Raw genomic sequence first — 26,960 nt, 5'->3', positions numbered from 1 at the left:
ATGAGGTGGCACTGATTGGCGGCGCTGGTATGCGACACTGATGGGCACTCATAGGCGGCACTGATGGGCACACATAGGTGGCACTGATGGGCACACATAGGCGGCACTGATGGGCACACATAGGCGGCACTGATGGGCACACATAGGCGGCACTGATGGGCACACATAGGCGCACTGATGGGCACACATAGGCGGCACTGATGGGCACACATAGGCGGCACTGATGGGCACTCATGGGCGGCACTGATGGGCACACATAGGCGGCACTCATGGGCGGCACTGATGGATACTTATGGGTGGCACAGATGGGCACTGATAGGTGGGCACTGGGCATGGATGGGCACTGTGGGGTGGCACTGATGGACACTGTGGGGTGGCACTGATGGACACTGGGGTGGCACTGATGGACACTGTGGGGCAGCACTGATTTTGCCAGGTTGCCAGGTCGGCTTCTGAAAAACGACAAAAATTTTTTTCGAACATGCTGCATTTTTTAATGTCGTTTTTTTAAATGTCGTTTTTCGGGTTGTAAAAAATTATCGTTTTTGAGACGGGAGCGCTCGCTCCAGGTAAAACTACCATTCATAATGGAGTAAGCACATTCATCACGCTGTAACAGACAAAAAAGCACAAATCGTCTTTTACCAACACGGAATCAGCTAAAAGCAGCCCAAAGGCTAATAGAACTTCCCCTTCAGAGTGCCGTCGTACGTGTTGTACGTCACTGCTCTTTGTTCATCATTTTTCAAAAACTATGGTGGCTCTCAAAGGACATGTGGTACAGTTTACATATTGGAGGCTGCATGAAATACAGGTGATCAGGTATATTACGTAGTTTGTGCCACAGTTGATGTATTGCTGTATAAGTGAACTCTTCATCTGTAGCAACAAATGTTTTACCCAGATCACACAAATTACAGTACCTACAGGTTTTTATATTACAGGGGTAACTTCCAGGATAGGAGAGCCAGGTGGGTTGGCATTGTTTGGATGAGAATAGACTAGGTGATAGTGCACACTCAGATAAGCCCAAAACCAAGAGAGCATAAAAATATGAGTAAAATGCATCAACCTAGAAATAGGAAAAAACGGGTAAACCCATTACATTTGTAACCACATTTTCCCAAGAATATAATCAAATAGTCAGAATAATAAAAAAAGAATCTGACAATATTGCATACAGATAAAGATTTAAATGGGATTTTGCCCTTTTTCCTCTGACTTGGGCGCCCCCTCCTGCTGATCTGCCGGCTCCACTCCAGTGGGTCGACAGCTTCAAATATCTGGGCATCGTGGTTCGCAGAAACCTGTCTGAATATATCGAGACCAATGTGAACCCTGTTCTCCAGAAGTTTCTCCATAGGTGCGCGGCCTGGAGGACCCTGCCTCTCACACCTGTTGGTAGGGTTAACCTGGTTAAAATGTCCTTCCTCCCCAAGTTTCTATACGTTTTTAGACACACGCCGGTGGTTATCCCTAAGACATTCTTTGACAGATTAGATCAGGCGGTGGGTACGTTTGTTTGGCAGGCCTCGGTCCCGAGGGTGGGTAGGCCCATACTTCAGCTCCCCTTGTCGGAGGGCGGCTTAGCCCTTCCGAACTTTAGGAAATACTACTGGGCGGCTGTCTTGGTGTCTGTCAGATGGTGGTTTGCTCAGGATCATAACAACCCGTCAGTTACCCTTGAAGCAGCGATTATGGGGTCTTATGCTGGATTGAGTAATTTGGTCTACCGAGGAGTTAGGGCTAGCGCCCAGATTACTGCATCAATGAGGGCTACGGTGGTGGTGTGGAGGCAGGTCTCGAGGCTTCTGGCTGAGCCCGGATCTTTCTCCCCCCATGTCCCTCTGTGGGGCAACCCATCCTTGCCACATCTGGGGACTGTGCCGGATCCGCAGCTGTGGGCGCCATATAACATTAAAACCCTGAGAGACGTCATGCCGGAGGGTCGTTTGCTCTCTTTTGGCGTGTTAAAAACTAGGTTTGGACTTCCCCCCTGGATGTTCTTCAGATTTCTTCAGCTTCGGCATGCGATCCGAGCGCAGTTTCCGGACCCTATCAAGGTGGAGCCCCACTCGGTGGAGAGGCTCCTTACTTCACGTATGGTGGACAGGGTACTTTCTTCTATTTATCTTAGGTTGACCTGTGCTGGGGGGGCCGGGGCCTCACGGGCCTTTTCGGCCTGGCAGCGGGACTTGCCGGCCCTCACATCGGAGGACTGGTCGGAGGGATTGCAGCAGTACATTCCCCTCATGGTATCGGCGAAGGAGCGTTTCATTCAGTTGAAATTTATTCATAGGGTCTACTATACGCCTCAGAGGCTGGCGGCTATTTACCACACCTCTGAGGATAAATGCCCTAGGTGCAACCAGGACGTGGGGAATTTTATCCACATGGTCTGGCTCTGCCCAAAGGTCCAGGAGTTCTGGCGGCTGGTGGCGACGGAGATTGAGTCGATTGGTGGCGTGGCTGTTGGGTTGAACCCCTTGATCCTATTGCTGGGTATTACAGATAACCTCCCTACCTCCACACACAAGAAGCTTTTTATTTTCTACACAGCCTTTTATGCTCGTAAGGCGATCCTACTTCAATGGAAGGTGGCTGACCCGCCTGGTTTATCTGCCTGGCGGAAACTGGTGAATGACACCCTCCCCATGTATAAGCCAACGTACATGGGGCGTAACTGCCCCAAGAAGTTTGACAAGGTCTGGGGGGCCTGGGTGGCGGCCAGGCGACTGACGGTGTAATGTGCTTGGGAGTAGTTGCGTGCCCCATTCCCCCCCCCCTTTTTTTTTTTCCTTTTTTTTTCCCTCCGGGGTGGTCCTGGGATTCCCTTACCCCCCCCTGGGTATATGATTTGGGTTAGTGGGCCCTCACGCTTCGGTTTCTGGAACTGATGCCATGTCTGGGCGGCACCGTGGACGCACGCAGCAATCTGTGGTGTGGTCACTCCATTTGGCTCGCTGAGTGGGATGTGGCCCCCCCTCCCTCTCCCCCTCCCCCCTCTTTTCCTCTTCTCTTTTTTGTTTTCCTCTCTTATCTGGATAGGCTACCATGATTTTTTTTCTACTGTAGGTGGTTTTCATTGCACTATTTGTAACCAATGTTTGGAGCCTTGTGGCCCTGTCTGTATTATTTGACTGATATAAGCATGTAACCATCTGATTTTCTTGAATAAATATTCCTTCTGTTAAAAATGGGATTTTGCAAGCAGGTAGCCTTTTTTCTAGCCGACGTGCACCCACACTAGGGACTTCACCATCACCTAGTCTATTCTCATCCAAACAATGCCAACCCACCTGGCTCTCCTATCCTGAAAATTACCCTTTGTGCGATCTGGGTAAAACATTTGTTATCCAAACGCTTGAAATATTTTGAATGCAACACGTCACTTTAGGGAATGTCATCAGGTCAATCTCTTCTCTTTCCGTTTTAGAGGAATAGAACGGTTGTCTCACTCGCCCAGAGGTGGTGATATGGAGAGAAGACTATTGGGGAGAGAAGCATGGTGGATTTTTAGATTAAAAACTAGGTTAAACCTGAGGTGGGATCTGGACTTGCTCTTCCCATAGCCTCCCCTCTCTTTCTTTCCCCCTTCTGGTGTCTTTTTTTCACATACCTGGATTATCATTTTTATTTTTTTGTATTTAATGTTTTTTTGTATTTCATGGTGTGTCTTAATCATGTATATATGGATGCATGCACGAGTGTGTGCACACATGTACATATTATCACTACAAGGTGTGTGAAAATTAGTGGCATACACATGGATCACCCAATATGCATTGCAGCAGATTTACTTTTTTTTGGATAATTGCCTGCAGTCAATTTAGACAATTAATGGGTGGAGTCAGTGATCTTTAGAGGTACTATTTATTTCAAAGTTTCATGTCTGTAATGTGGTTATGACTAAGGCCTGTAACACGTCAGCCATTCCTATTTGCGTTTTTCCACTGTGGCTTGTTAATAAACACTACTAATTTTTAAGAGCAACGACCGGAGTGTGGATCATCTTTTCTTCCTTATTCGAGCATGCAGCCGACAGGTCAGGAAATTGTGGGGGACAAGCGAGCGCTCCCCCCCTTCCTCGACCATACCAGGCCACATGCCCTCAACATGGGGCACCCCACCACCCCAAAGCACCTTTTTTGGGTAAAACGTGTGGTTTTGGGCAACAGGTTTGGGGCTATTTTGGACAATTCTGGGCTAAAAGTGTGATTTTAGGCAATTTGGGGTAAAAAGTGTTATTCTAGCCAATTTTGGATAGTTTTGGTAAAAAAAGTGAGATTTTGGGACATTTTTGGCAAAAACTGTGATTCTGGCCAATTTTGGATAATTTTGGGCAAAAAGCGTGATTTTGGGCAATTTGGCCAAAAACTCACTTTTTAACCCAAATCGACTCATTTAAAGTCCCACCTTCCTTGTTGCATCTCTGCTGCCGTTCTGCTGCATTTTTGCTCCCGTCTCTACATCCAGCCATAATTAGTGACTGTCAAGTATTCTAGAGTTAACACCCATCCATGGATCTTTGGAAGTTATGTTGTCCATGTAAGTTGGGTTTTACAGTATGATTGTATATTATCTGATGGAACCTACTGATATTTTGGTATGTTACATTGATCATCATTTTGATATAATTCATGGAATGCAAGGCACTTGTTTAACATAACAAAACTCACAATAAAAAATCACCCGATTTAAAAAAATAAAAATGAAAAGCTGAATTCTATACACAGAGGCCTTTTTAACCAAATACATAGCAACTTGGTGGGGGCAATTCACAGGTAAATGAGTAAACCAAATCCAAGGAAAAAGCAATTTCAAAACATAAAATCATTAATGAAAGCAGCAGAAGAATACGTACCTGCCTTGTGTGTAGGATAATAATCCAGCATAATTTTGCGCAAAGTAACCTGTATGGCACCTCCTGTGACTAGAAGGAGAAAGGCAGGTGTTACAGAAAAAACATCAACATGAAAACATCAGGGAGAAATAATAAACCCTGCAATAATTAGAATCTGAGGCTAGATGGAAGTCTGAAGTATATGCAAATGTAATTTCAATAATACATTTTAATAATTTGAATAATTTAATAATGTCATAATAATTTTTTTTCCAGCTTTCACTGAAATTACACCTGGCGATTGGGTCACAAAAGGTACTTGTGCAGGCACTTTCTGTTCTCGGATAACTAGTTATAACTAATACTTACAATAAAATCATTATATCATATATTCCATTTTATTCTCCATTTAAAAAGAGTCTAATTTGACAATAAACATTATTTGACAAAAGTCAACATATAAAGATTATTATTAGTTGGCTTAGAATGGAACTTCTACTATTGCCTTTCCACCTCTAGACTACTCCTTGGGCAGTAATTTATCACTATACGGGAAGGTACGTGAACCTAAGGCCCCTTCCACACAAGGTGGACTCCGCCAGGAGTCTGCCTGCTCAGTGGGAAATCTGTCCGCTGATCCGCACTGAGCAGGTGGGATTGCTGGTCCGTGTCTGCTGCGCTTATGCAGAGCGGACACAGACAGAGTCCGCTCTCCTCTATGGACGGTCAGATGTAAAACGGACTGCCTGTCCATTTACACATGACTGCTATACAATCCGTTTAACTAGACGGATGGAGAACAGATCCCCAGCTGTCCGTTTTAGCAGATCGGATTAGATTGAATGTCTGTGGGTGTAACCGAACACATGCCGTTTCTATCCGCCACTCTATAGAGGATAACGGTCGGTCTTGCACGTGTGAAAGGGGCCAAAGCTGTAAACCTGAACCAAGAAGCAGAACTATCCTGCAGATTATTCTTGTACACTATGCACTGTAACTGCACTATTGTTTTCCCCTTTTATGCTGAAAAACATATTGTACATACGCTGTCACCGATAATCTCCCCTAAAAAGTTAAGCTTGCCTAGCTCTTTTCTGGATCCAATGGCATTACTACTTCAAGTCATTCAACCAATGCAAGTTAGGTTGTGTCTACATTTACTGCAGAACTCAGGTCCCTATGTACTGATGCCTACCTCCGAGGTCTCATTGACAGAGACACCATGGAATATCTAATTCCTAAATTCCCTCGCTTACCCACTTTCTACTCCCTCCCCAAAACGCACAAAAATATAAAAAATCCCCCCGGTCGACCCATTGTCTCCGGTATGGGCTCCCTCACAGACAACGCCAGTAAATTTGTGGATGCTTTTTTGATGCCCCATGTTACCAGTCTCCCGTCGTTTATTAGAGACACGTCTGACCTCCTCAAACATATTGAGGGGACACAAGTCCCTCCTGACGCCTTGCTCGTGGCTTTGGATGTCGAGGCTTTATACTCGAGCATCCCCCACGAGCAGGGCGTCAGAATGGCAGGTTCCTTCCTATATGAGCAGGAAATAACCTCATGGCCATTCGTTGAGTTTATCTTACAATTATTATCCTTTATCCTTACGAAAAATTGTTTTACCTTTAATGATGAATTATTTTTACAAAATCAAGGTGTAGCCATGGGAACCTCTTGCACTCCAGCCTACGCCAATTTATATCTAGGCGGCTGGGAGCGCTCCCTCCATGCTAACGACATTTTCCGTAAATTTTTGGAAAAAATCTTACTTTGGTATAGGTTTATAGACGACCTCTTTATAATCTGGACTGGCTCTGCTGAGTCTCTGCTAGAGTTTGTACGACTACTCAACATCAACTAACTTAATTTAAAATTCACTGTCCAATTTGATGACACCCAGGTCCCCTTTTTAGACCTGGTTGTCATCAAACAAATGGAAGGCACACTTTACACGGACCTCTACCGCAAGCCCACTGCGGGCAACATCCTGCTTTTTGCCACGAGTGCCCATCCTAAACCACTCATTAGAAGCATCCCCTTTGCCCAGTACCTAAGGCTACGCAGGAATTGCACATTACCTAGTGATTTTAAAACACAAGCAGATGCTCTACGGATACGTCTCCTTGATAGAGGCTACACCAGTACAAACCTCAAAAAGGCCTACAACAGGGCATGCCTTCGTTCAAGGCACTCACTTTTGTATGGCATTTCAAAACAGACCAACATGACAACTACTGAAAACAATCCTATGCGCTTTACAGGTATTACTACATTCTCAGCCCACCACAATGTCCTGCGCAATATACTGAACAGACACTGGCATATCCTTACGGACGATACTACCCTGTATAAACATATAAAACCACATCCAGAACTAGTCTACCGCCGTGCACATTCTTTAAGAGACCGACTAACCCAGAGCCACTATTTGGCTGAACGCCCCCCCCCCTCTACTCTCAAGGGGACCTTTCAATGTGGCAAGTGTCCACGTTGCCCCTGGGAATTGGAGGGTGAGCGTTTCATCTTACCTAACGTTGAACATTTCTCTCCTACTTTTTTCGCAGATTGCGGTACTAGGGGAGTCATATATCTAATGGTATGTAATTGTAAGGCTTTTTACGTTGGGAAAACTATCAGAGAATTCCGCCAACGAATGGGTGACCACCTGTATGATACAGGGGGTGGTAAACTTACCACAATTGGGCGCCACATTGGGTTCTATCATCGTTATGATTTATCAGTGGTACGTTTCCTTATATTAGAAGTCATCCCCCCACATCCACGGGGTGGTGACTGGGACAAGCTAATTTTACAAAAGTAATGTCTTTGGATAGAACACCTTAACGCCATGATATATCCTGGTCTAAACAAAATTAATTCCTATAAATCCGTTTTATAGGCTCTTCACTAGTAATCCTACTCCCCCCTTCAATAATTCCTCTGCTCAGTGTTCATCACTATTCCTTGATTATTTGTGTTTTTCAATTATATATGTGAACACTTATATTCAAATCACTGTATTTCTATTCCACCATTTGTCAATTTTCACCTTGTATGAATGCTTTCTCTCAGCATAAAACACTGTAATCCCTGTACATTATCCCTCTATGTCCGCTTCCTTCTATGAAGAATTACCTGGAATTTGTACTGCAATGCTATAAAAACTATAGGTGTATCCCCCTATATGTATCTTGATGTAAACCTGATTAATTTTATATGCTTTTTGTATGCTTTATCTTCCCTTGTAACTTTGTCAATGCATTCTGTTAGCTGAGCGCTTCTGGTCATGTGATCGTGCTGGCCACGGCTCCTCCCCCTCTTTCTATTGGCGCACGCTGGTCCGTCCGGATCCCGGGCTCCAATCGGTGCTCGGGATTTGCAACCCTTGACCTGGCGTCATGCCATTGGGTCCCAGAGTTGCACACCTGCGCACTATCTCAGTGCGCAGCTGTCTGGATGGTGAGCCACGTCTGCGTCGCGTCCACGTGACGTATGACGCGGCTTGGGATATCTAACTTAAACCGCTCCATGAGCTGTTATTGTGAGACGCACGGTGCTCTCCCTGGGGACGCTTCACGAGACGACAGGCTCCGGTAAGATTACTGACTAATGCAGACTTTGCATGTGTCGAATGGCTCCTTGTTTTACCTGTTTATGCATTGCTATGGATCGTGACCCTCATTGTTGGTCTGACATTTTCCTCAGCCTGGCTTACCTGCCTTTGTTCAAACATCTTGGACTTATTGCCTTATACCGGACCCTTCATAATAATTTGTCTGTTCTCGCCCCAGTATTCTAATCAATGCTTACAATCGTTTTTGGTAAGAGTTAATATCCTTATTCTCATTCTATCTCCGGTATTCACTGGTTCACTCATGGTCACCTCCCCATTCCTCTGCACTTTAAGTCACCACCTTGTTCCGGTCTCACATACCTTTTCCTTTTCATCAACGGTTTATTCACTCCCATGGCTCTCCATCCCTTCACCTCCCCTGCCCCCCTCCTGTCCCTCTTCCACTCTTCCTCATATATACATATACAAACTGTATAATGCCCCTCTGTTCTGTCTTTTCCAACCTTTTCCCCTCCCCATCCCTTAGATTGCCCCACTCTCCCTTTCTTTCCCCTCATTCCCCCCCCCCTCTTTCCCCCCTTTTTTTCATCTTTTCTCCCGTGTCCATTTCTATCCTCTACTACCTTCCATTTTCTCCCATTCCTTGTTCCTACCTTCTCCCCCTTCCTCTGTTTTTTCCCCTCCCCCTCCTTTCCTTCTCCTTATTGTTCTTGTCACTTCCTCTTTTCCTTTTTTCTCCTTTTTTCTTTTTCCTTTCTTTCCTTGTCCCCTTTCCCCCCCCCTCCCTTCCCTACCCTCCCATTTCCCACCCTTCCCTCCTCTTTCCTTTCCCCCCAACCCCTTCCCCCCCCCCCCCTTACATATATTTCTTTGCTAAATCAAATTTTCCCTTACTTCCCTCGTTACCCGCACCAATTCTTCTTATGCGCCTTCCTATTTCATCCCTGTGACCTACCCACCCCCAATCACTCCCCCACTAGTCCCTTTCCCCAGCACTTGATGTCCCTCGTTACCAATAACATTTAACTATTGCAATTGATTGAATAAACCTTACCCTATAGAGCCCGTCTTCATTATCCCCCACGTGCGCCACAGGGCGACTGCCTGACCCAGCATTTGATCGCCTTGGCCAGCAAAAGGTGAGCAAGTTTCCTTGACTTCCCTGCAGAATGTATTGTTGAATTTTTTCTTATGTTAAACTTTTTTGTATATATTGCTTGCTTTTTACTGTATATCTTATCTGTATTTTCTAGAACTCTCCTGACGAAGCGGTTTTATACCGCAAAACCGGTCGAGATCAATGGCTCCACCGATTAGAAAAAATGGTTTTGCTGCCCATCTGATTTGTGGGGTTTGTCCATAATGGGTTTTATTATTTTTGTAATTTTGTATATTGTTAAATAAATATTTGTATATTTTTTAACCTCGTTTCCTATCAGTGCCTCGAAAATACAAATCCCACATTCTCTCCTCTATGTTGACCTATGGTATTAGCTAACAATCGGCCCCAAGCAGCCTTTTGTTTCTACCTACTAGGTCCCACTATTTACAATGCAAGTTAGGATTGAGATTTTAATCTGGAATCACTTGCTTGTTCTGATTTAGAAACCCAAAAACTACCAAGTCAGAGAAGGCCAACTAACAATTTCTGAAGGGAAGTCAGTAATGACAGCATATATACTACATGACTTGTTGGACATCTCATTCCAAAACTATGGACATTCAAATGCAATTAACTACAAACACTAAAAAAGTCTGCGAATAATAATAAGTGTGTAAAGTCCCAAATTGCTTCACAGTAAATCAAGTCAAACGTGAGATCAGCCATCCAACCCCGCCATATCACATTAGTTGACTCAGGAAGTGCTCAGGAAACCAGCCACCAACTCCTTGTGAATTCACTCACCGAAACGTATGGCTGTCACTCCGGGGCGGGGTTTCTATTGCTGACGTCACACCGCTGCACAATCCTGGGTCGGCAGCAGCTTTCAAGGTGGGTAATTTACATTTTTATATGTATATTTGTGCCATTGAATGCTGGTTGATGCACCTATTCCAGAGAGATTTCTTATGTGCCACAGGCTGTTATTGTAATGACAGCCATAGTTCCGGTGAGTGTTAAATTCACAAGGAGTTGGTGCCCCATTTTTCGGAGCACTTTTGGAAGAGTCAACACATGACTCTGATATAGCGGTGGATGGCTGATCTCAAGTTTCACCCTTCTGTTTTACTGTGAAGCAAATTTATTTTTGGACTTTACACTTTTATTCACAGACCTTTTTAGTGTTTTCACTTTATTGATGCTGCACATTTTTTTTGTTTTGTCAATTTGGGTTTTGTGATACTACATTTAGGTGAAAGCAGCGTAGATTTTTTTTATATATTTTTTTATTCATATGCAAATTTTCCTCCCCTCCTTTGTCGCTTTGACAGCCTCTGCTATTCGTATGCCACATTGGATGGTTTTTCCAATGGAATTCCGCTCAAGTTTGCATACACACGGTCACACAAAAGTTCTCTGAACTTTCGTCCATCAAGAACGCGGTGACCTACAGCGATACTACGAGCCGAGAAAATTAAGTTTAATGTTTCCGAGCATGTGTCGAATTGTTTCTGAGCATGCGTCAGACTTTTGTGCGTAGGAATTGCTAAAGACAATCGAATTTTTAGAATTTTTTCGTCTGCAAAATTTGAGAACCAGCTCTCAATCTTTTGTTGGCGGAAATTCCAACAGCAAAAGTCCTATGGAGCATACACACGGTCGGAATTTCCGTTCAAAAGCTCACCTCGGACTTTTGCCGGCAGAATTTCAATTCGTGTGTACGGGGCATAAGAAAGCTTTTCACAAGATTTTGCAGCGAGTCTGTGGTAATTTGTGCCTATTCAGCCAAAAGAGCACTTGTGAGAACAGGCAAGACCTTTATCTCAACTGGCATTCTAATTCATCCCAAAGCCATTTAATAGGGTCATGATTATATGCACACCACTCCAGTTCCTCCACACCAAACTCATGAAGCCATGTCTTTGTGGACCTGGCTTTGTGCACAGAAAAACAGTCATAGAGCAGAAAAAGACCTTTCCCAAACTTTTGTCTTTACACAATTTTCTAAAACGTCATCATATGCTGCAGCATACCCCTCACTGGAAACCACAATCACAGTGCAGAAAGATTGGGAGCCCCTCCTATCATATATCATACATAAATCTTTTTTATATACATTTACCTGTACCCCTTGTCTGACTTTCATCACACACGTGTAATTCAAGCTTTGAGATGAGCAAATGATAAGAGGTTTCCTTCACATCAAACTTCTCAAAGTATTGACCTAGACTAGATGATGAGGAAGGGGGAGTAGGAAGAGACCATGGTGGAGGGGCAGTCGGTGAGGGTACCTGTGGAAAAAAAGAATTTTTCAGAGCAGAATGTAAAAACAGTACTAAAACAGTCCTCTTTCACAGGAGGCTGACTCCGTCGCTACGGAGTTCGCGAGCTCCCGCCGGCTCAGCAGGAGATCTTTAAGCTGAGCCGGCGTATGACAGGTCCCTCTCTGCTCACTGAGCGGGGAGGGGCTTGTGCAGCGTCGCTGTCTCCTATTATTATTATACAGGATTTATATAGCACCAACAGTTTGCGCATCGCTTTACAACATCGGGGAAGACAGTACAATTACAATACAATACAATACAGGAGGAATCAGAGGGCCTGCTCGTTAGAGCTTACAATTTAGAAGGGAGGGTCAAGTGGAACAAAGGGTTGTATCTGTGGGGGATGATCAGATGGACAAGATGGGGGAAAAAAAAAACAGTTGTTAGGTGTGGGTAGGATAGACTTCTCTGAAGAGAAGGGTTTTCAGGGATTGTCTAAGAACTAATAGAGTATTATTATTAAGGTACTTATATGGCGCTGTCAATTTACGCAGCGCCATATAAGTAGGAGTAGGAGATAAGCGGACAGAGATCTGATGAAAACGGTGACCATGTTCGTTTTCATCAGATGTCACCGGATGGGGACGTATCGCCATCCGTCTGATTTTGGCGGATCGGATGTCAGCGGACATGTCTCCGCTGACAACTGAAGCTCCATTGGATTGCATGGAGTGGCCGTTCAGGTCTGCCGACAAAACGAACAGGCGGACCTGAACGGTCTGACCGTGTGAAAGGGGCCTAATACTAATGAACAAGTTGAAGTGTAACCTCAGCTAAAATGTTTTCTTTAATTTTAGATAGAGAGGAAAAGGCTTCAAATCTCACATTTTTATATGTATGTGTGCCTTTTGGGGATCATTTCCAACACTTGTTGTCCAAGTGACAACGTGGTCACTAGCGCAGAAAATGAAGCTAAACAGTTCTGACCTTTTCCCACTTAGCCCAAAAACAATTTAAAAACAAGAAAATAAAACAAATGATTATAATGCGGTTTACTTCCCTATTGGAAGTTACACAATTAGTCAGGATGAAAAGAAGACACAAGTCCATCTAGTTTAAACAATACAATAAATAAAATAGAAAATATTCATACACACAATCCTTTATCCACAGTTGATCTAGAGAAAGCAAAAAAGACCAATAAGGAATGATATAAATTGTGTCAGCAGAGGAAAAAAAATGACTTCCTGATCTTCCAGGGAGACAATCGGATATTCCCTGGATCAACTACAGCTGATGTTATTACCTATAAGTCTTAGTATCCAGTTATATTTTGTGCATTAAGGAATGCATCAAGCTCTTTTTTTAAACAATTTACTGAGCTCTCTAAATACCGTCTTTTCACCAGTTTTCTATCCATTTACAGTTTCTTTTTTAAGCCTTTCATTTACAAATTTGCCAGTGTGTGGAAAGGTGTTAAACTCTTTGACAAAAGCCAAGTATACTATATCAACAGCCTCTCCTTTATCTAGGTTTTTGCTTACTTCTTCATTAAAATAAATCAGATCTGATTACTAGGTGGACTACTAAACAATCAAGTATCTTCCTGACTGTAGAAGTTAAACTAACCGGTCCGTAGTTCCTTGGTAAAGATTTGATCCCTTTTTAATCATAGACACATTGGCCTTACGTCAATCAAGTGGTACTACACCAGTCATTAACCACTTAAGCCCCGGACCAATATGCTGGCTAAAGACCCAAGGTGTTTTTACAGTTCGGGACTGCGTCGCTTTAACAGACAATTGCGCGGTCGTGCGACGTGGCTCCCAAACAAAATTGGCGTCCTTTTTTCCCCACAAATAGAGCTTTCTTTTGGTGGTATTTGATCACCTCGGCGGTTTTTATTTTTTGCGCTATAAACAAAAATAGAGCGACAATTTTGAAAAAAATGCAATATTTTTTACTTTTTGCTATAATAAATATCCCCCAAAAACATATATAATTTTTTTTTTCCCTCAGTTTAGGCCGATACGTATTCTTCTACCTATTTTTGGTAAAAAAAAAATCGCAATAATCGTTTATCGGTTGGTTTGCGCAAAATTTATAGCGTTTACAAAATAGGGGATAGTTTTATTGCATTTTTTTTTTTTTTTTTTTTACTACTAATGGCGGCGATCAGCGATTTTTTTCGTGACTGCGACATTATGACGGACACTTCGGACAATTTTGACACATTTTTGGGACCATTGTCATTTTCACAGCAAAAAATGCATTTAAATTGCATTCTTTATTGTGAAAATGACAGTTACAGTTTGGGAGTTAACCACAGGGGGCGCTGTAGGAGTTAGGGTTCACTGTGTGAGTGTTTACAACTGTAGGGGGGTGTGGCTGTAGGTGTGACGTCATCGATCGTGTCTCCCCTATAAAGGGAATGACGCGATCGATACGCCGCCACAGTGAAGCACGGGGAAGCCGTATTTACACACGGCTCTCCCTGTTCTTCAGCTCCGGGGACCGATCGCCGCACTCGAGCGGCGATCGGGTCGCGGGAGCGTGCCCGCGACCCACGGCTGGGTACAAGTACAGGACGTATATATACGTGCTTGTGCCCAGCCGTGCCATTCTGCCGACGTATATGTGCAGGAGGCGGTCCTTAAGTGGTTAAAAGAGTCTCTAAAAATTGGAAACCGTGGCTTTGAGCTGAACTCTGAGGACACATGGGTGTAAGCCAGGTCCAGGTGCTTTATGAACCTTTATTTTGTCTAAATGTTTCTGGACCATATTAATTTTGAGCCATTGTGGATACTTTGGGGCCAAGTCAAAACTATATACATTATGGACTTGAGTGCCCCATTTCCTTTGTATACACAGAGCTAAAGAAGAGATTTAATACATTTGCCTTCTCTTTGTTCCTAGTCACCAACTCAAAATGATCTTGTAAAGGGTCTACATGCTCAGACCTAACCTTTTGGGGTTTGTCCTAATCTCTTTTGCAACCTGTTAATTTTCAGACTTGATTTTCTTTTTCCATATTCGGTTATGTTCCTTGTAACTTTTAAATGATGATGGTGTTTTGTTCGTTTTTATATTTTTTTTAAATGCTCTTTTATTATTTATATATTTTTTAACTTTGGACGTGAGCTACATACACATTCCCATTTCTGTTCTGCGTTCTTTAAATGACAACATTCCCTCCTAGTCCAAAACTTGGAAAGCAGCCCTCAGTCCTGGAAATTTAGTTCTCTTAAAATTAAGTGTTTTTATATTTCCAGTATGTGCTTATTGTTTACAGCTATTAAATACAATCATGCTATGGTCACTGCTACCCAGATGCTCTTTTATATGAAAATTAGTAATAAGCTCTGCATGGTTTGAGATTTACAGATCCAGGAGAGTATAATTTCTAGTTGGGGCTTCTATAAAACTGTACCATAAAATTGTCTTGTAATAGGTTTATAAATGTATACCCTGTTCCAGCAGTGCGATTACTCCAGTTAATTTCAGGGTAGCTAAAATTCCCCATTATCATCACTGTGCCAACCCTTTCAGCCCTTCCTATATGTGCAAAGAACTGAATCTCCACCTCCTCATTGCCACAGGGTGGCCTGTAACAAACTCCAATAATTTACTTTGAAGTACACCAAACGTATGCAGCTCCACACTCTCCATCAACTCCTTCACCCTCACTTTGAGATTACTTCTCACATTTCCCCGTTTGGCTTGGCAGAGTTCCTGCATTGGTGAACACTTTAACTACTTCATCCTTGGAAGACCCCCTTCCTGACCAGAGAACTTTTTGCGATTCGGCACTGCGTCGCTTTAACTGACAATTGCGCTGTCGTGCGACGTGGTACCCAAACAAAATTAACGTTATTTTTGTCTCACAAATAGAGCTTTCTTTTGGTGGTATTTGATCACCTCTGCGGTTTTATTTTTTTTGCGCTATAAACAAAAAAGAGCGACAATTTGGAAGAAAAAAAAGCAGTGTTTTTTACTTTTTGCTATAATAAATATCCCCAAAAAATATATATGAAAAAAAAAAAATTCTCAGTTTAGGTCGATATGTATTCTTCGACATATTTTTGTCATTTATACAGCGATCAGTGCTAATGCATTGATTACTGTGTAAATGACACTGGCAGGGAAGGGGGTAACCACTAGGGGGCAAGGAAGGGGTTAAGTGTTTCCTAGGGAGTGATTCCAACTGTGTGGGGGCTGGGCTACGAGTGACACGACAGTGTTCACTGCTCCCGATGACAAAGAATAGTAGATCACTGTCCTGTCACTGGGCAGAACAGGGAAATGCCTTGTTTACATAGGTATCGCCCCGTTCTGCAGCTCTGTGACACGATCGCGGGTTCCGCGGGCGCGGGCATGGAGAACGTACAGATACGTTGCTTTGTGCAGCCGTGCCATTCTGCCGACGTATATGTACAGGCAGCAGTTGGCAAGCGGTTAATTGTCGTATTTTGCGTTTTCTTTTTTTTTCAAATATTTTTATTAGGTTTTTAAAATGTATAAATACAGATTATCATAACATATTATGGCATCGTATTCACAACAAAAAGATGACTTAATGTGTAAACAATGGAGAAGAACTTTGCATATACTATACGGGGGAAGTATAATAACATTATAATCTCACACTCTAAAAAAAAAAAAAAAAGAAGAGGGTAAAGCAGGGGATTTGGGGAAAAAAAAAAAAAAAAAAGGGTGGAAAAATGCGATGTTCATCCATGTCAAGAGGGATAATGATCAAAGAATATTCTATTGTCATATTCCTTCCAAAAAAAAAATAAAGCTAATATAAGGAGAGTCATTTAACAGAACAACAATATCAGTTGTCTAATAAATTTCTATATTCTCCGGAGTCTATAAATTGCAACCAACATGCCCATTTCTTGTAAAATTTTCCAGAGGAATCCGAAGATTGACTGATCAAATCTTCCATATTTGCTATATGTTGGGTTTTTCTCAACCAATCAGAGATAGACGGGGGAGAAGGTTGAAGCCATTTAGCTGGAATACAGAGTTTAGCTGCATTTATCAGGTGTAAGATTATTGAGTCTTTATAAACAGAATTGGGCGTATTTTGCGTTTTCTATATTTTTCTTTAGTGGTACAAACAGTACTTTAATTGCAAATGGTTGTTTGTAACATGGGAAACCTCTAGCAACTGTCTCCAGCCTTCCCATAAACCTCTCTGCCAGCACAGCAGACCCCAATTAGATGCAAACCATCTTTAGCATATAGGTTGTACCCCAATGAAATGTCAGCCCAGTGCTCAAGAAACCCAAATCCTTCCCTCTTACACCAGGTCTTTAGCCATGCATTCAGTTCTCTAAGCTCCTTCTTTCTTTCCTGTGTTGCGCAGCCTATTTAAATAGATTTCTAAGGATCCTCTATGTATTGGTCCCAACATGGACCAAGACAGCTGGGCCATGCTCAGCCCCTCCCAGTAATTTATTAATCCATTTCAACACATGCCGAACTCTGGAACCAGGAAGACAGCAAACCATTTACAGTAGATGATCCTGGCAAAAAATTATTAATTAGATCCTGCTGATTATAGAATCCCCAATTACCACCAGTTGCCTAGGCTTTCCTGCATTACCTTCAACACCCCTACTAGAAGGGCTGCTCTCCCAGATATTAGGGGTAGCAGTTGATTCTGCGGCTGCCACCTCCTCATCTTGACCCAACTTGGCATATTTGTTTGGGTGCTCAAACACTTGATTGCCCTTCCTTTTAGGCGAGTTCCTACCACTCCCTCTAACTATATTAACCCATCTTTCACCCTGATCATTCTGACATACCCCTCCATTATAAACCCATTAACCACCTGCTTAGTGAGCCGATGACTCCTTTCAGTCCCAGTTCACACTTCTTGCAGAGCGCATGTGATTCAGTGCGCTCTGCAAGAAGTGTGAACTGGGACGGAAAGGAGTCATCGGCTCACTAAGCAGGTGGTTAATGGGTTTAATATGGAGGGGTAAGTCAGAATGATCAGGGTGGAAGATGGGTTAATATAGTTTTTGCAGTGCGTACTGCACTGCAAATCACTTGCGATGTCCGTGCGATGCTATTTCAGCCATACATAAAGTATGGCTGATATTGCATCGCATTTGGACCAAACTCGCACAGGACCCTTTTTTTGGTCCGCACCAGAATCAGATCGCATGGGTGTGAACACCCATGCGATCCAATTCATGTCCGAATTGTCAGTTCACAGTGCAATATGCAAGCTGAAATTGGGGTGTTATTAACATTGTATTGACACTCCCAGCAGTTCGCCTATGGCAGTGTGAACTGCTATGTGAGTCTGGTGCGATGCGGGAACCCGAAGTGGATTCGCAGGGTTCCCGCATCGCACAAGTGTGAACCGAGCCTCAAGGTTGTCAGTTCCACTCAGTATTGCAATTTGCTCCATTATTGTATACACGCAGCACACTGTGCACTGAGAAAAAGACCTTCAACCTTGCTAGCAATCAATAACCCATTTACAATATTAACATTACAGGAAATATAAGAATGTTGCCAACAGGTTAGAAGATTTCTAAAAAACTCTCCACTTGGTCAAAGGTTCACTTGTTCAACAATTCCAATGTAAGCCAGCCATTTTAATTTGAGCTGTACAGAAAATGATATAACATCTGTGAACAATTAACAACTCCTTTAATTTGCAGACTGAAGGAATGAAAAAAAGTGCTGTATAAAAATTGTCAAAAAGTGGGAGAAGAAAGAAAAAAAAAAAAAAATAATAATATTTTTTTATCTAAAGCTGATGGCAAAGTTCCTAAAAGAACAAGATAAAACACTTGGAACCACAACCAGTCACACAGCAGTCATAAGTACAACCCCTGTTCAACAATTCCAACAATTTCAGTGTAATCTTTTTATCTTGTCTTGGGGAGGATGTTGAGACTAGAACAGTTAGTAAAAGGAGATAATCTCCCTAAGACATAGAAAGACAGCAAATTGATGGCAACAACTTTCCTCTTCTCCATCTTAAACACAATATAAATAGTTGGAGTTGCACTTTATTGACTCTTACCTGAGGCTCCCCTAGTTGCTTTTTCTGTCTCACAGATTTCTGCACAGCTTCACTTAAGGACTTGGTGTATGAAAGTAAAGCCCGAAGCTGAGAGTCTGTGAGGACCCACAACAGCTCATCTAGGAAGAAGGACAGCTTGGAGGACAGCACCATGCAGTCTTTGGTCTAAGCAGAAGTACAAAAAACATGACATTACATAAGTATGTTAATGAAGATCTAAGCCCTCCTACCATTTGCAACCAAGGAGGCTGCCATCTTGGCCTCTGTTTGATCTGCAGTTGCCACGGTGCTGCATGTGATCAGTTATTACACCAGGACTTAACAGTTTGGTTGACAGAACAAGCAACCGACCGTTCTCATTCATGGAATGCCTTGAATGTCAAACCATTAAATCAATGGGTTTAGTTCAGATTTAAAAATACAGCAGCTGAGGAGAACATAAAAAAGAAAAACCTTGGTTTTCCACGATTACATTTAAGCATTTGTCAAGCTAATTTACCAGTATGACAGCCAGGCAACTGACAATTTCAGAAAGAGAGGCCAGTGATGGAAATAACTAATTTCTCTTAGCATAGGTTTCTTTTAATGTAAAAGGCTAACATATTACATGTTCCACCCCCCTCTTGAAGTGATTTATAGAATGTTGAATGTGTCTTTGGGATTTGTAAATATTCTTTAGGAAGTCTTTTGGATAAATAATTTGTAAAAAAAAAAAGGAAGAACAAGAAAGAAAGATACACATTTTATAATATATGGTCCAAATGGCAGTTTTTCTCCCTTTCAGAAGATTAAAATCCTAACCAACTCTACCCCCTCTTATTCGAGGATGTTTGATAATTTGTATATTAAGATCAATCAATCATTCTTCCTGGTTAGTTCAGGAGTTCCAAAAATTTTTTCTTACCTAACTTTCTTATCCTGTTCATGAAAAACGTATTTTATTTCATTTTTTTTATAACCATTATATTACTTAATTGTTCCTTATATGCTCACAAGTCATGTCATGTTTATAATGATATCACATATCGTACTATTGTTTGCCACAAATACCTTTCTTGATTTGTATAATTCTCAAAAAAGAAATTACAGAAAAAAACAAAAAAACACTCAATGTGGTTGTAAACCCCAGTCATAGATTTTGAACCAAGCACATACATCTGCAGGGTTTACTTATCTCTCCAAAGCTCTAAGTGTAATTTCTCTCTGGTGCTTTGTTCCTCTGCTATCAGCATGAGTCACTTCTGAGAAGTTTTCCCAAAACTTGAGATAAATTTGTGTCAGGAGAGGGGGGGTGCTCAGAATGGAGCTTGTGTGTTCACAACACAGTTCTTCTGCTGTGTGGAGGGGGTGTGTTCCCCTTTCCTCCAATCAGCTCTCACCCAGTGTAACTGCAGTCCCTCTCCTGTGTGCTGCTGATAGATGAAGATAGATTTTTAACACAATCTGCACTTCTGAAAGGGTGTACAGTAGTGAAGGGACAACTGCCGATAAAACGAATATTTGTTTCATCTGTGTCCATCACCTGAGGCTATTCACTTCACTGGGTATATGTGAGAGTTTACAACCACTTTAATTCCCAATATAACCACCATCCTATTGCTCTATAATTAAAAAGCGGGGGGGGGGTTTAAAACCCACCAATGATTGGAGGGAGGTGAAAAATAGATCTCCTCAAGGTGTCTACTTTCCAAGAACATTTGGAGTAAATGTCCCTGGTCACCACCACATCAGTTATATGATGACGCTGTACTGCACTGGTGAAAGTATGTAAAAAAAAAAGTAAAACAATTATTTTCATTTTCCAAAAGAGGTGCCAAAAAAAGGCCACTTCAAAAAACCCATTATGCCGCAAACTAATAACCTCAGACTGTCTACTTTCCAAAAAGGGGTAATTTGAGGTATATTTGTACTGTCCTGGCCCCAAGAAACTAGATAGGCCGTATTACATCAGGAATGATAAATGTTCAGATATATACCATCATTTGTGGACTCTATAACTTTCATACAGACTAAATAATATGCACTGATTTTGGTTATTTTCAAAGAAATGTAGCAGAATATATTTTGGTTTAAATTTATCAAGAAAGATTTATTTGCAAAATTGTATAACAGAAACAAAGAAAAATGCTTTTTTTGTTTATATAAATAAAAATGCCAGTGGTAAATAAACACCACCAAAAGAAAGCTCTATTTGTGTGATTTTTTTTTAATAAAATTTCATTTAGGTACAGTGTTGCATGACCACGCAATTGTCATTCAAAGTGCAACAGCGCTGAAACCTGGAAATTGGCCCGGGCAGGAAGGGGGCAAAAGTGCCCGTATTGAAGTGATTAATCCCCCAAAATAAAAAAAATTAGGGTATACTCTTGCATGACCAAGTAATTGGCAGTAAAACTATCACAACACTGAAAAGTGGCCTGGTAATGAAGCGATATATACAGGCTAGTACTCAAGTGGTTTAAAGTAGACCTCCAGACAAGCAACAAAAATAATTGTGTTTACTTTGTACCTAAAAAAAAAATTGTAAGGCCCCTTTCACACATGCTGTCCGATCAGGTCCGCCTGTCCGTTTTTTTTCAGGTGGACCTGATGGGACGCTCCATTCACCTCTATGGAGCGACAGATGCCAGCTGTGATATGTCCACTGACATCTGCCGCTACCCGTTTGGATTTGGTGGACTGGATCGGATGGAAACCCTATTTTCCCATCTGTCTGGCGGATCGGATCGTACTGTATCGAGTGAAAATGGACAGGCGGATCAGACTTCATCTGATCTTCCATAGAGGACAGCAGGGCTCTGCACAGTAAGCGGAGACAGACCTCTCATCTGCCTGCTCAGCGGAGATCAACGGGTCGATCCACTCTGAGCAAGTGGAGTCTGTCAAAACAGACGTGCCCTGTGTGAAACGGGCATAATTGTTAGTTAGAAACTCTTTCAATATGCACACCTCTACTATTTAGGTAGATCCTTTTGATATTTACTAGTTTAGCATATTCTGCTTCTAGGGCCAGCTCCCCACTCACTAAACAGAGGTAATGATGATTTATTGTCTACCGAACAGGCTGGGGGCAGAAATCGGAAAATAAAGAGTGTAACCCTCCTGGTTGTGCAGATGTGTGCAAAAGAGGCTGACCAGAATTACAGATTCTCTGTCAAGTGAAACAGTAAACATGGGCATTTCAGCTATGTATTTACCTATTTGCCTTGAGTGCGAGTTTTAGGTTTTTATATGGTTAGAAAATGAGGTGTGATGACAAAGCAAGCTATAAATGTAGAGCCAATATTGTTTTTTACATTAAATCTCACCCTTCTTTTAAGTGCTATGTTCAGTCTCCCCCCATTTGTAAGCAGGCGTAGAGGAGTGGTTGGGGCATCTTCACAGCTGTCAGACGCATCAGCTTCAATGCGAAGGGTCTGCCAAGTCACTTGTTTAAATGTGAGGACCTGCAAGTGAAAAATAAAATAAAAATAATAATATTCCAAAAAAGTCCTGAAATTACAAAAAAAAATCAAAAAGTTACCTCTCCACTCTGGGAATTGGTGAGGCGAGTGAAGCGCAAATCACTTTGCTGCCAGTTTGGGCTAACACTATAACCTTGGAGTTGCCACAGCTGCACGGATGCACGAAATGTAGGAGACTGAATCTTAATACTGACGCATCCGATTTCAAGGAACATGCCTTCAACCACTTTCTCTGCAAAACCATATTCGCTAGAATGTAGCAAGAGAAATAAAAATAGGGACAAATAGAGCATATATTAACATTAGATGCTACAAAAAGTGAACATCTGCCTTAAAAGTGATCACACAGAACACTGATCTCACCTCTGACCTGAGGCAAGCGCAATAGGTGAAGGCCCATTTGGAGGTCGAGGATCCTCACATGTTTTCATTTCAATCTCTACTCTATCCAGCATCTTGTTGCAATATCAGCAAAGACAAAAAAAAATTATTTTAGTCAGTTTGTTTCTAGTGAAGGGCACTAATTAAATACACTAAAATGTTTATTGCTGAACCCTAGAATAAGCAAATGTCTTAAATACAAAAAGGCATTTGTATTCTTATTTGAATCCTGGTGTGCTTTTCTTCTGGATCTGTACAGTAAGCCAGCATTAATGTCCTTTCTGCGCAGGAGTGTCCTGTAATGAAGACTGGTCACTGCTTCTCTCACTACCTGTGCAGGATGACTGGTCTTGTATTCACCCCTTAAAAATGTTTTTCCCCTGAAGAAGAGGCACTTAAGAGTGGATATTATTGCAATATAGAAATCAAATGTTGACTCTGGCATTGGGAGAAAACTATTCAATCTAAGGTCTTTGAAGAAGACATGTGGCCACACAATGAAGTTGGACGAGAAGCGGTTCAATCTTAAACTGCGTAAGTGATTCCTTACTGTTAGGGCTTATTTACACTCGGCTTCAACACACATTAACGACACTTACTTCAAAACAAAGCTTCGGACAGGCTTTGTTAAAGCTCTCTGAACGCCAGTCAAAGCTCCAGTCACTAAATAAAATGGTTAGCTTTACAATCCTGTTTACACATGCTTTTGCTTTAAAAATTATACCCCATGTAGTGGTGCTTTTAAGCCTCCATAGAAGCCTATGGCAAAGCTCGCTAGAAGCCTCACCAAAGCTCCATGAAGCCCCACCGAAGCCTCATCAAAGCCCCACTGAAGGCTCACCAAAGCAAGGTGTAAACAGACTGTAAGCTAACCATTTTATTTAGTGACAGGAGGTTTGAATGACGTTCAAAGAGATTTTATAAAGCGTATCCGAAGCCATGTTTTGAAGCAAGTAAAAACTGCCCCTTAAAGAGTGGTAAGGATGTGGAACTTCCTTCCACAGTTGGTGGTGTCAGTAAGAAGTGTAGATGCAATAAAAAAATAAAAAAATAAACTTTAGATGTGTTTCAATGTGAACTGGATGTACTAGTGCCTTTATTTCTCCTTTCTAATTATGTACAGTATGTAACTAAGAGAAAGGCTTCAGTACACCATTAGGAAGCTGAAGTAGGTGGGCACTCCTAAGGCCACATGCACATAGGTGCATTTGCCCATGCAGCATTGAGACACTGTATGCTTCTGAGGTCTCGAATGCCCTAGAGCCACCTACAGTCACCCATAGACATGAATGCATTAAAGGGTCACTAAAAGGCAGAATTTTTTTAAATAACAAACATGTTATACTTGCCTCCACTGTGCAGCTCGTTTTGCACAGAGTGTCCCCTAACCTTGTCTTCTGGGTCTCTCGGCGGCTCTCTCGGCTCCTCCTTGCAAAAGATTTCTACCTTCATGCGAGCAAGCTCGCATGGTGGAAAGCTTTTGCGAGCGCGCTCCCGTGATACAGCATATCCGCCAACTGTATCACTCGGCCCCGCCCCCCGGCGCGCCGCGTCATCCGCTGTGATTGACAGCAGCGCCAGCCAATGGCTTCGCTGCTATCAATCCGTCCAGCCTAGCCAATCAACGGCCAGGCTGGGAACCGAACACCATCACATGGACGCGCGCGGGACATTCGAGGGGTCAGGTAAGTCATAGGATGCATTAGGGTGAAAAAACATTTACCTTTACAACCCCTTTAAGGCAGCTGTACGCCGATATGCACCGCTATTTGCCTAAAGTAGCACGTGTGCGCACAAATGTAATGCATCAAATACACTTTAGGTGCATTCAGCGCATTATGTCTGCAGGCGTGCATTACTTTACACAAGCAACTGCGTTCACCCATTCAGGTTTATAGGCAGCTGTACGTTGCACTAGGAAATCTGGGACATCAGAGATATGCATTGTCTTTACACTGCACGGGCAAATGCATTTACTTTGGCAATTATGAAGGGGTCCCACTCACCCTATTAGATTTCTTATATTTATTTTATACTCTGGCAAGCTATAGACCAGTGACTTTATAAGCAAGCCTGAAATATGGTTATTGGAGAGTGGACATAACAATGATTAAGCATAAGTAAATCTTATAATGGCACCTTTAACCACTTAAGGACCGCCTAACGATGATATACGTCGGCAGAATGGCACCGCTGGGCACAATCACGTATCTGTACGTGATTGCATAAAGCCCAGCGGTGGGTCACCGGTGCGCGCCCGTGGTGCGCTCCCGCGACCCGGTCCGAAGCTCCGTGACCTCGGCCGCGGGACTCGCGGACCTGATCGCCGCTACAGTCCCGCGATCGGTCCCCGGAGCTGAAGAACGGGGAGAGCCGTGTGTAAACACGGCTTCCCCGTTCTTCACTGTGGCGCTGTCATCGATTGTGTGTTCCCTAATATAGGGACGCACAATCAATGACGTCAGACCTACAGCCACACCCCCCTACAGTTGTAAACACACTTCAGGGAACACATAACCCTTTCAGCGCCCCCTTGTGGTTAACTCCCAAACTGCAACTGTCATTTTCACAACAAACAATGCATCTTAAATGCATTTTTTGCTGTGAAAATGACAATGGTCCCAAAAATGTGTCAAAATTGTCTGAAGCGTTCGCCATAATGTCGCAGTCACGAAAAAAATCGCTGATCGCCGCCATTAGTAGTAAAAAAAAAAAAAAAATAATAAAAATGCAATAAAACTATCCCGTTTTGTAAACGCTATAAATTTTGCGCAAACCAATCTATATACACTTATTGCGATTTTTTTTACCAAAAAGAGGTAGAAGAATGCGTATCGGCCTAAACTGAGGAAAAAAAAAATGTTATATATGTTTTTGGGGGATATTTATTATAGCAAAAAGTAAAAAATATTGCATTTTTTTCAAAATTGACGCTCTATTTTTGTTTATAGCGCAAAAAATAAAAACCGCAGAGGTGATCAAATACCAACAAAAGAAAGCTCTATTTGTGGGGAAAAAAGGACGCCAATTTTGTTTGGGAGCCACGTCGCACGACCGCGCAATTGTCAGTTAAAGCGATGCAGTGCCGAATCGCAAAAAGGGGCCTGGTCTTTTACCTGCATTTTGGTCCGGGTCTTAAGTGGTTAATGTTAGTATTATTATTATTGTATAGAATTTAGCCACAACAGGTTTGCACAGTACATTACAAAATAAGGGGGGGAGGCAGGACAGGTATAATACAATTCAACACAAGAGTGTTAGGAGGGTTAAGGTTTTTCCACATTTAGCAAGAAGCTTTCCAACAAAGTATATAAATGTCTACTTACCAGGCATATTGGATGAGTTTTTAGTTTAGTCCACTGTATCTGTGAGAGAAAATGCACTTGGTTAATGTTTACATGTCCCAAGCATTATACAGTGCCTTTCATTCAGATATACATAGTCTCAAAGAATATTACAAATATGACTTGGGTTAAATGGGCAGTGTTGTTCATACTGCCTCAACGCATTTGGTTTTCTTAGTGCCATGTGATCTGTCAGGGCTGGGCTTTCAGCAGCTCCCAGTGCTCAGGCTTCTCAGCTGTCAGATAATGGTCAGCACTCATTGTTTGCACAGTGGCTCACCTCCGTCCCGCCTACAGCCAGCCCCTTCTGGCCATTTAAACTTAATTCCTTTTGTGCCTTCGCCTTGGTCAAATATATCCTGTGAAAGACTTTGCCCGGCTGTTGTCCCTTCTGGTTCCTGATCCTGTTTTTCTGCCTTCGACTACGCTGATCTTTGGTTTCCCGATTACTGGCTTGTCCGACTATCTTTGGCTTCCTATCCCTGGCTTATGTTTTGACTAAGTTTACTGTTCTGTACCATTTTTACCATTATATTAAAAGTAGGGGTCGACCGATATTCACTTTTTTTGAAGCATCGGTACCAGCCACAAAAAACTTACCGATAATGCTTCAAGGAGTTGTACCGGGGTGATGCATGCAGCTGCATGCTGCGGTCAGCTTTCTTGTAACAACCACCGAAGTGGCTCAGCAGCCACTTGGCTGTTATTACATGCAGCGGGAGAGGATGTCCCCCACACCCCTCCGCCTGCTCATCCGTGCTCTCCTGTCCCACCGGGAGACCCGAGCCACCAGCTGACATGTCCCGCTGGCTGGCCGAAAACCCGATGCTTTGTTTTAGTAAACCGGAAGCAATGTCATGACATCACTTCCGGATTACTGGCATCTTAAAAGGCACCAGTTTAATACAAAGTATTCAAAAATGCCGAT

At 42.5% G+C, this 26,960-nt stretch overlaps 1 protein-coding gene across 1 annotated transcript in view; it reads right to left on the bottom strand.

Annotated features, from left to right (window-relative positions):
• The window catches only part of UHRF1BP1 (UHRF1 binding protein 1), a 116,885-nt gene that overhangs the window by 54,025 nt on the left and 35,900 nt on the right, over nt 1-26,960 (bottom strand). The window contains exons 3-9 of the mRNA XM_040337780.1: nt 26,015-26,053; nt 22,671-22,762; nt 22,367-22,556; nt 22,152-22,289; nt 18,844-19,008; nt 11,648-11,816; nt 4,865-4,933 (exon numbers count right to left, since the gene is read on the bottom strand). Coding sequence (XP_040193714.1) covers nt 4,865-4,933; nt 11,648-11,816; nt 18,844-19,008; nt 22,152-22,289; nt 22,367-22,556; nt 22,671-22,762; nt 26,015-26,053 — 862 coding nt within the window. The remainder of the gene's footprint in view (nt 1-4,864; nt 4,934-11,647; nt 11,817-18,843; nt 19,009-22,151; nt 22,290-22,366; nt 22,557-22,670; nt 22,763-26,014; nt 26,054-26,960) is intronic.

The sequence above is a fragment of the Rana temporaria genome, chromosome 2, assembly GCF_905171775.1.
Source record: "Rana temporaria chromosome 2, aRanTem1.1, whole genome shotgun sequence".
Taxonomy (NCBI): domain Eukaryota; kingdom Metazoa; phylum Chordata; class Amphibia; order Anura; family Ranidae; genus Rana; species Rana temporaria.
The sequence above is the reverse complement of the archived record's forward strand: the minus strand, read 5'-3'. Positions and strand labels throughout refer to the sequence as shown.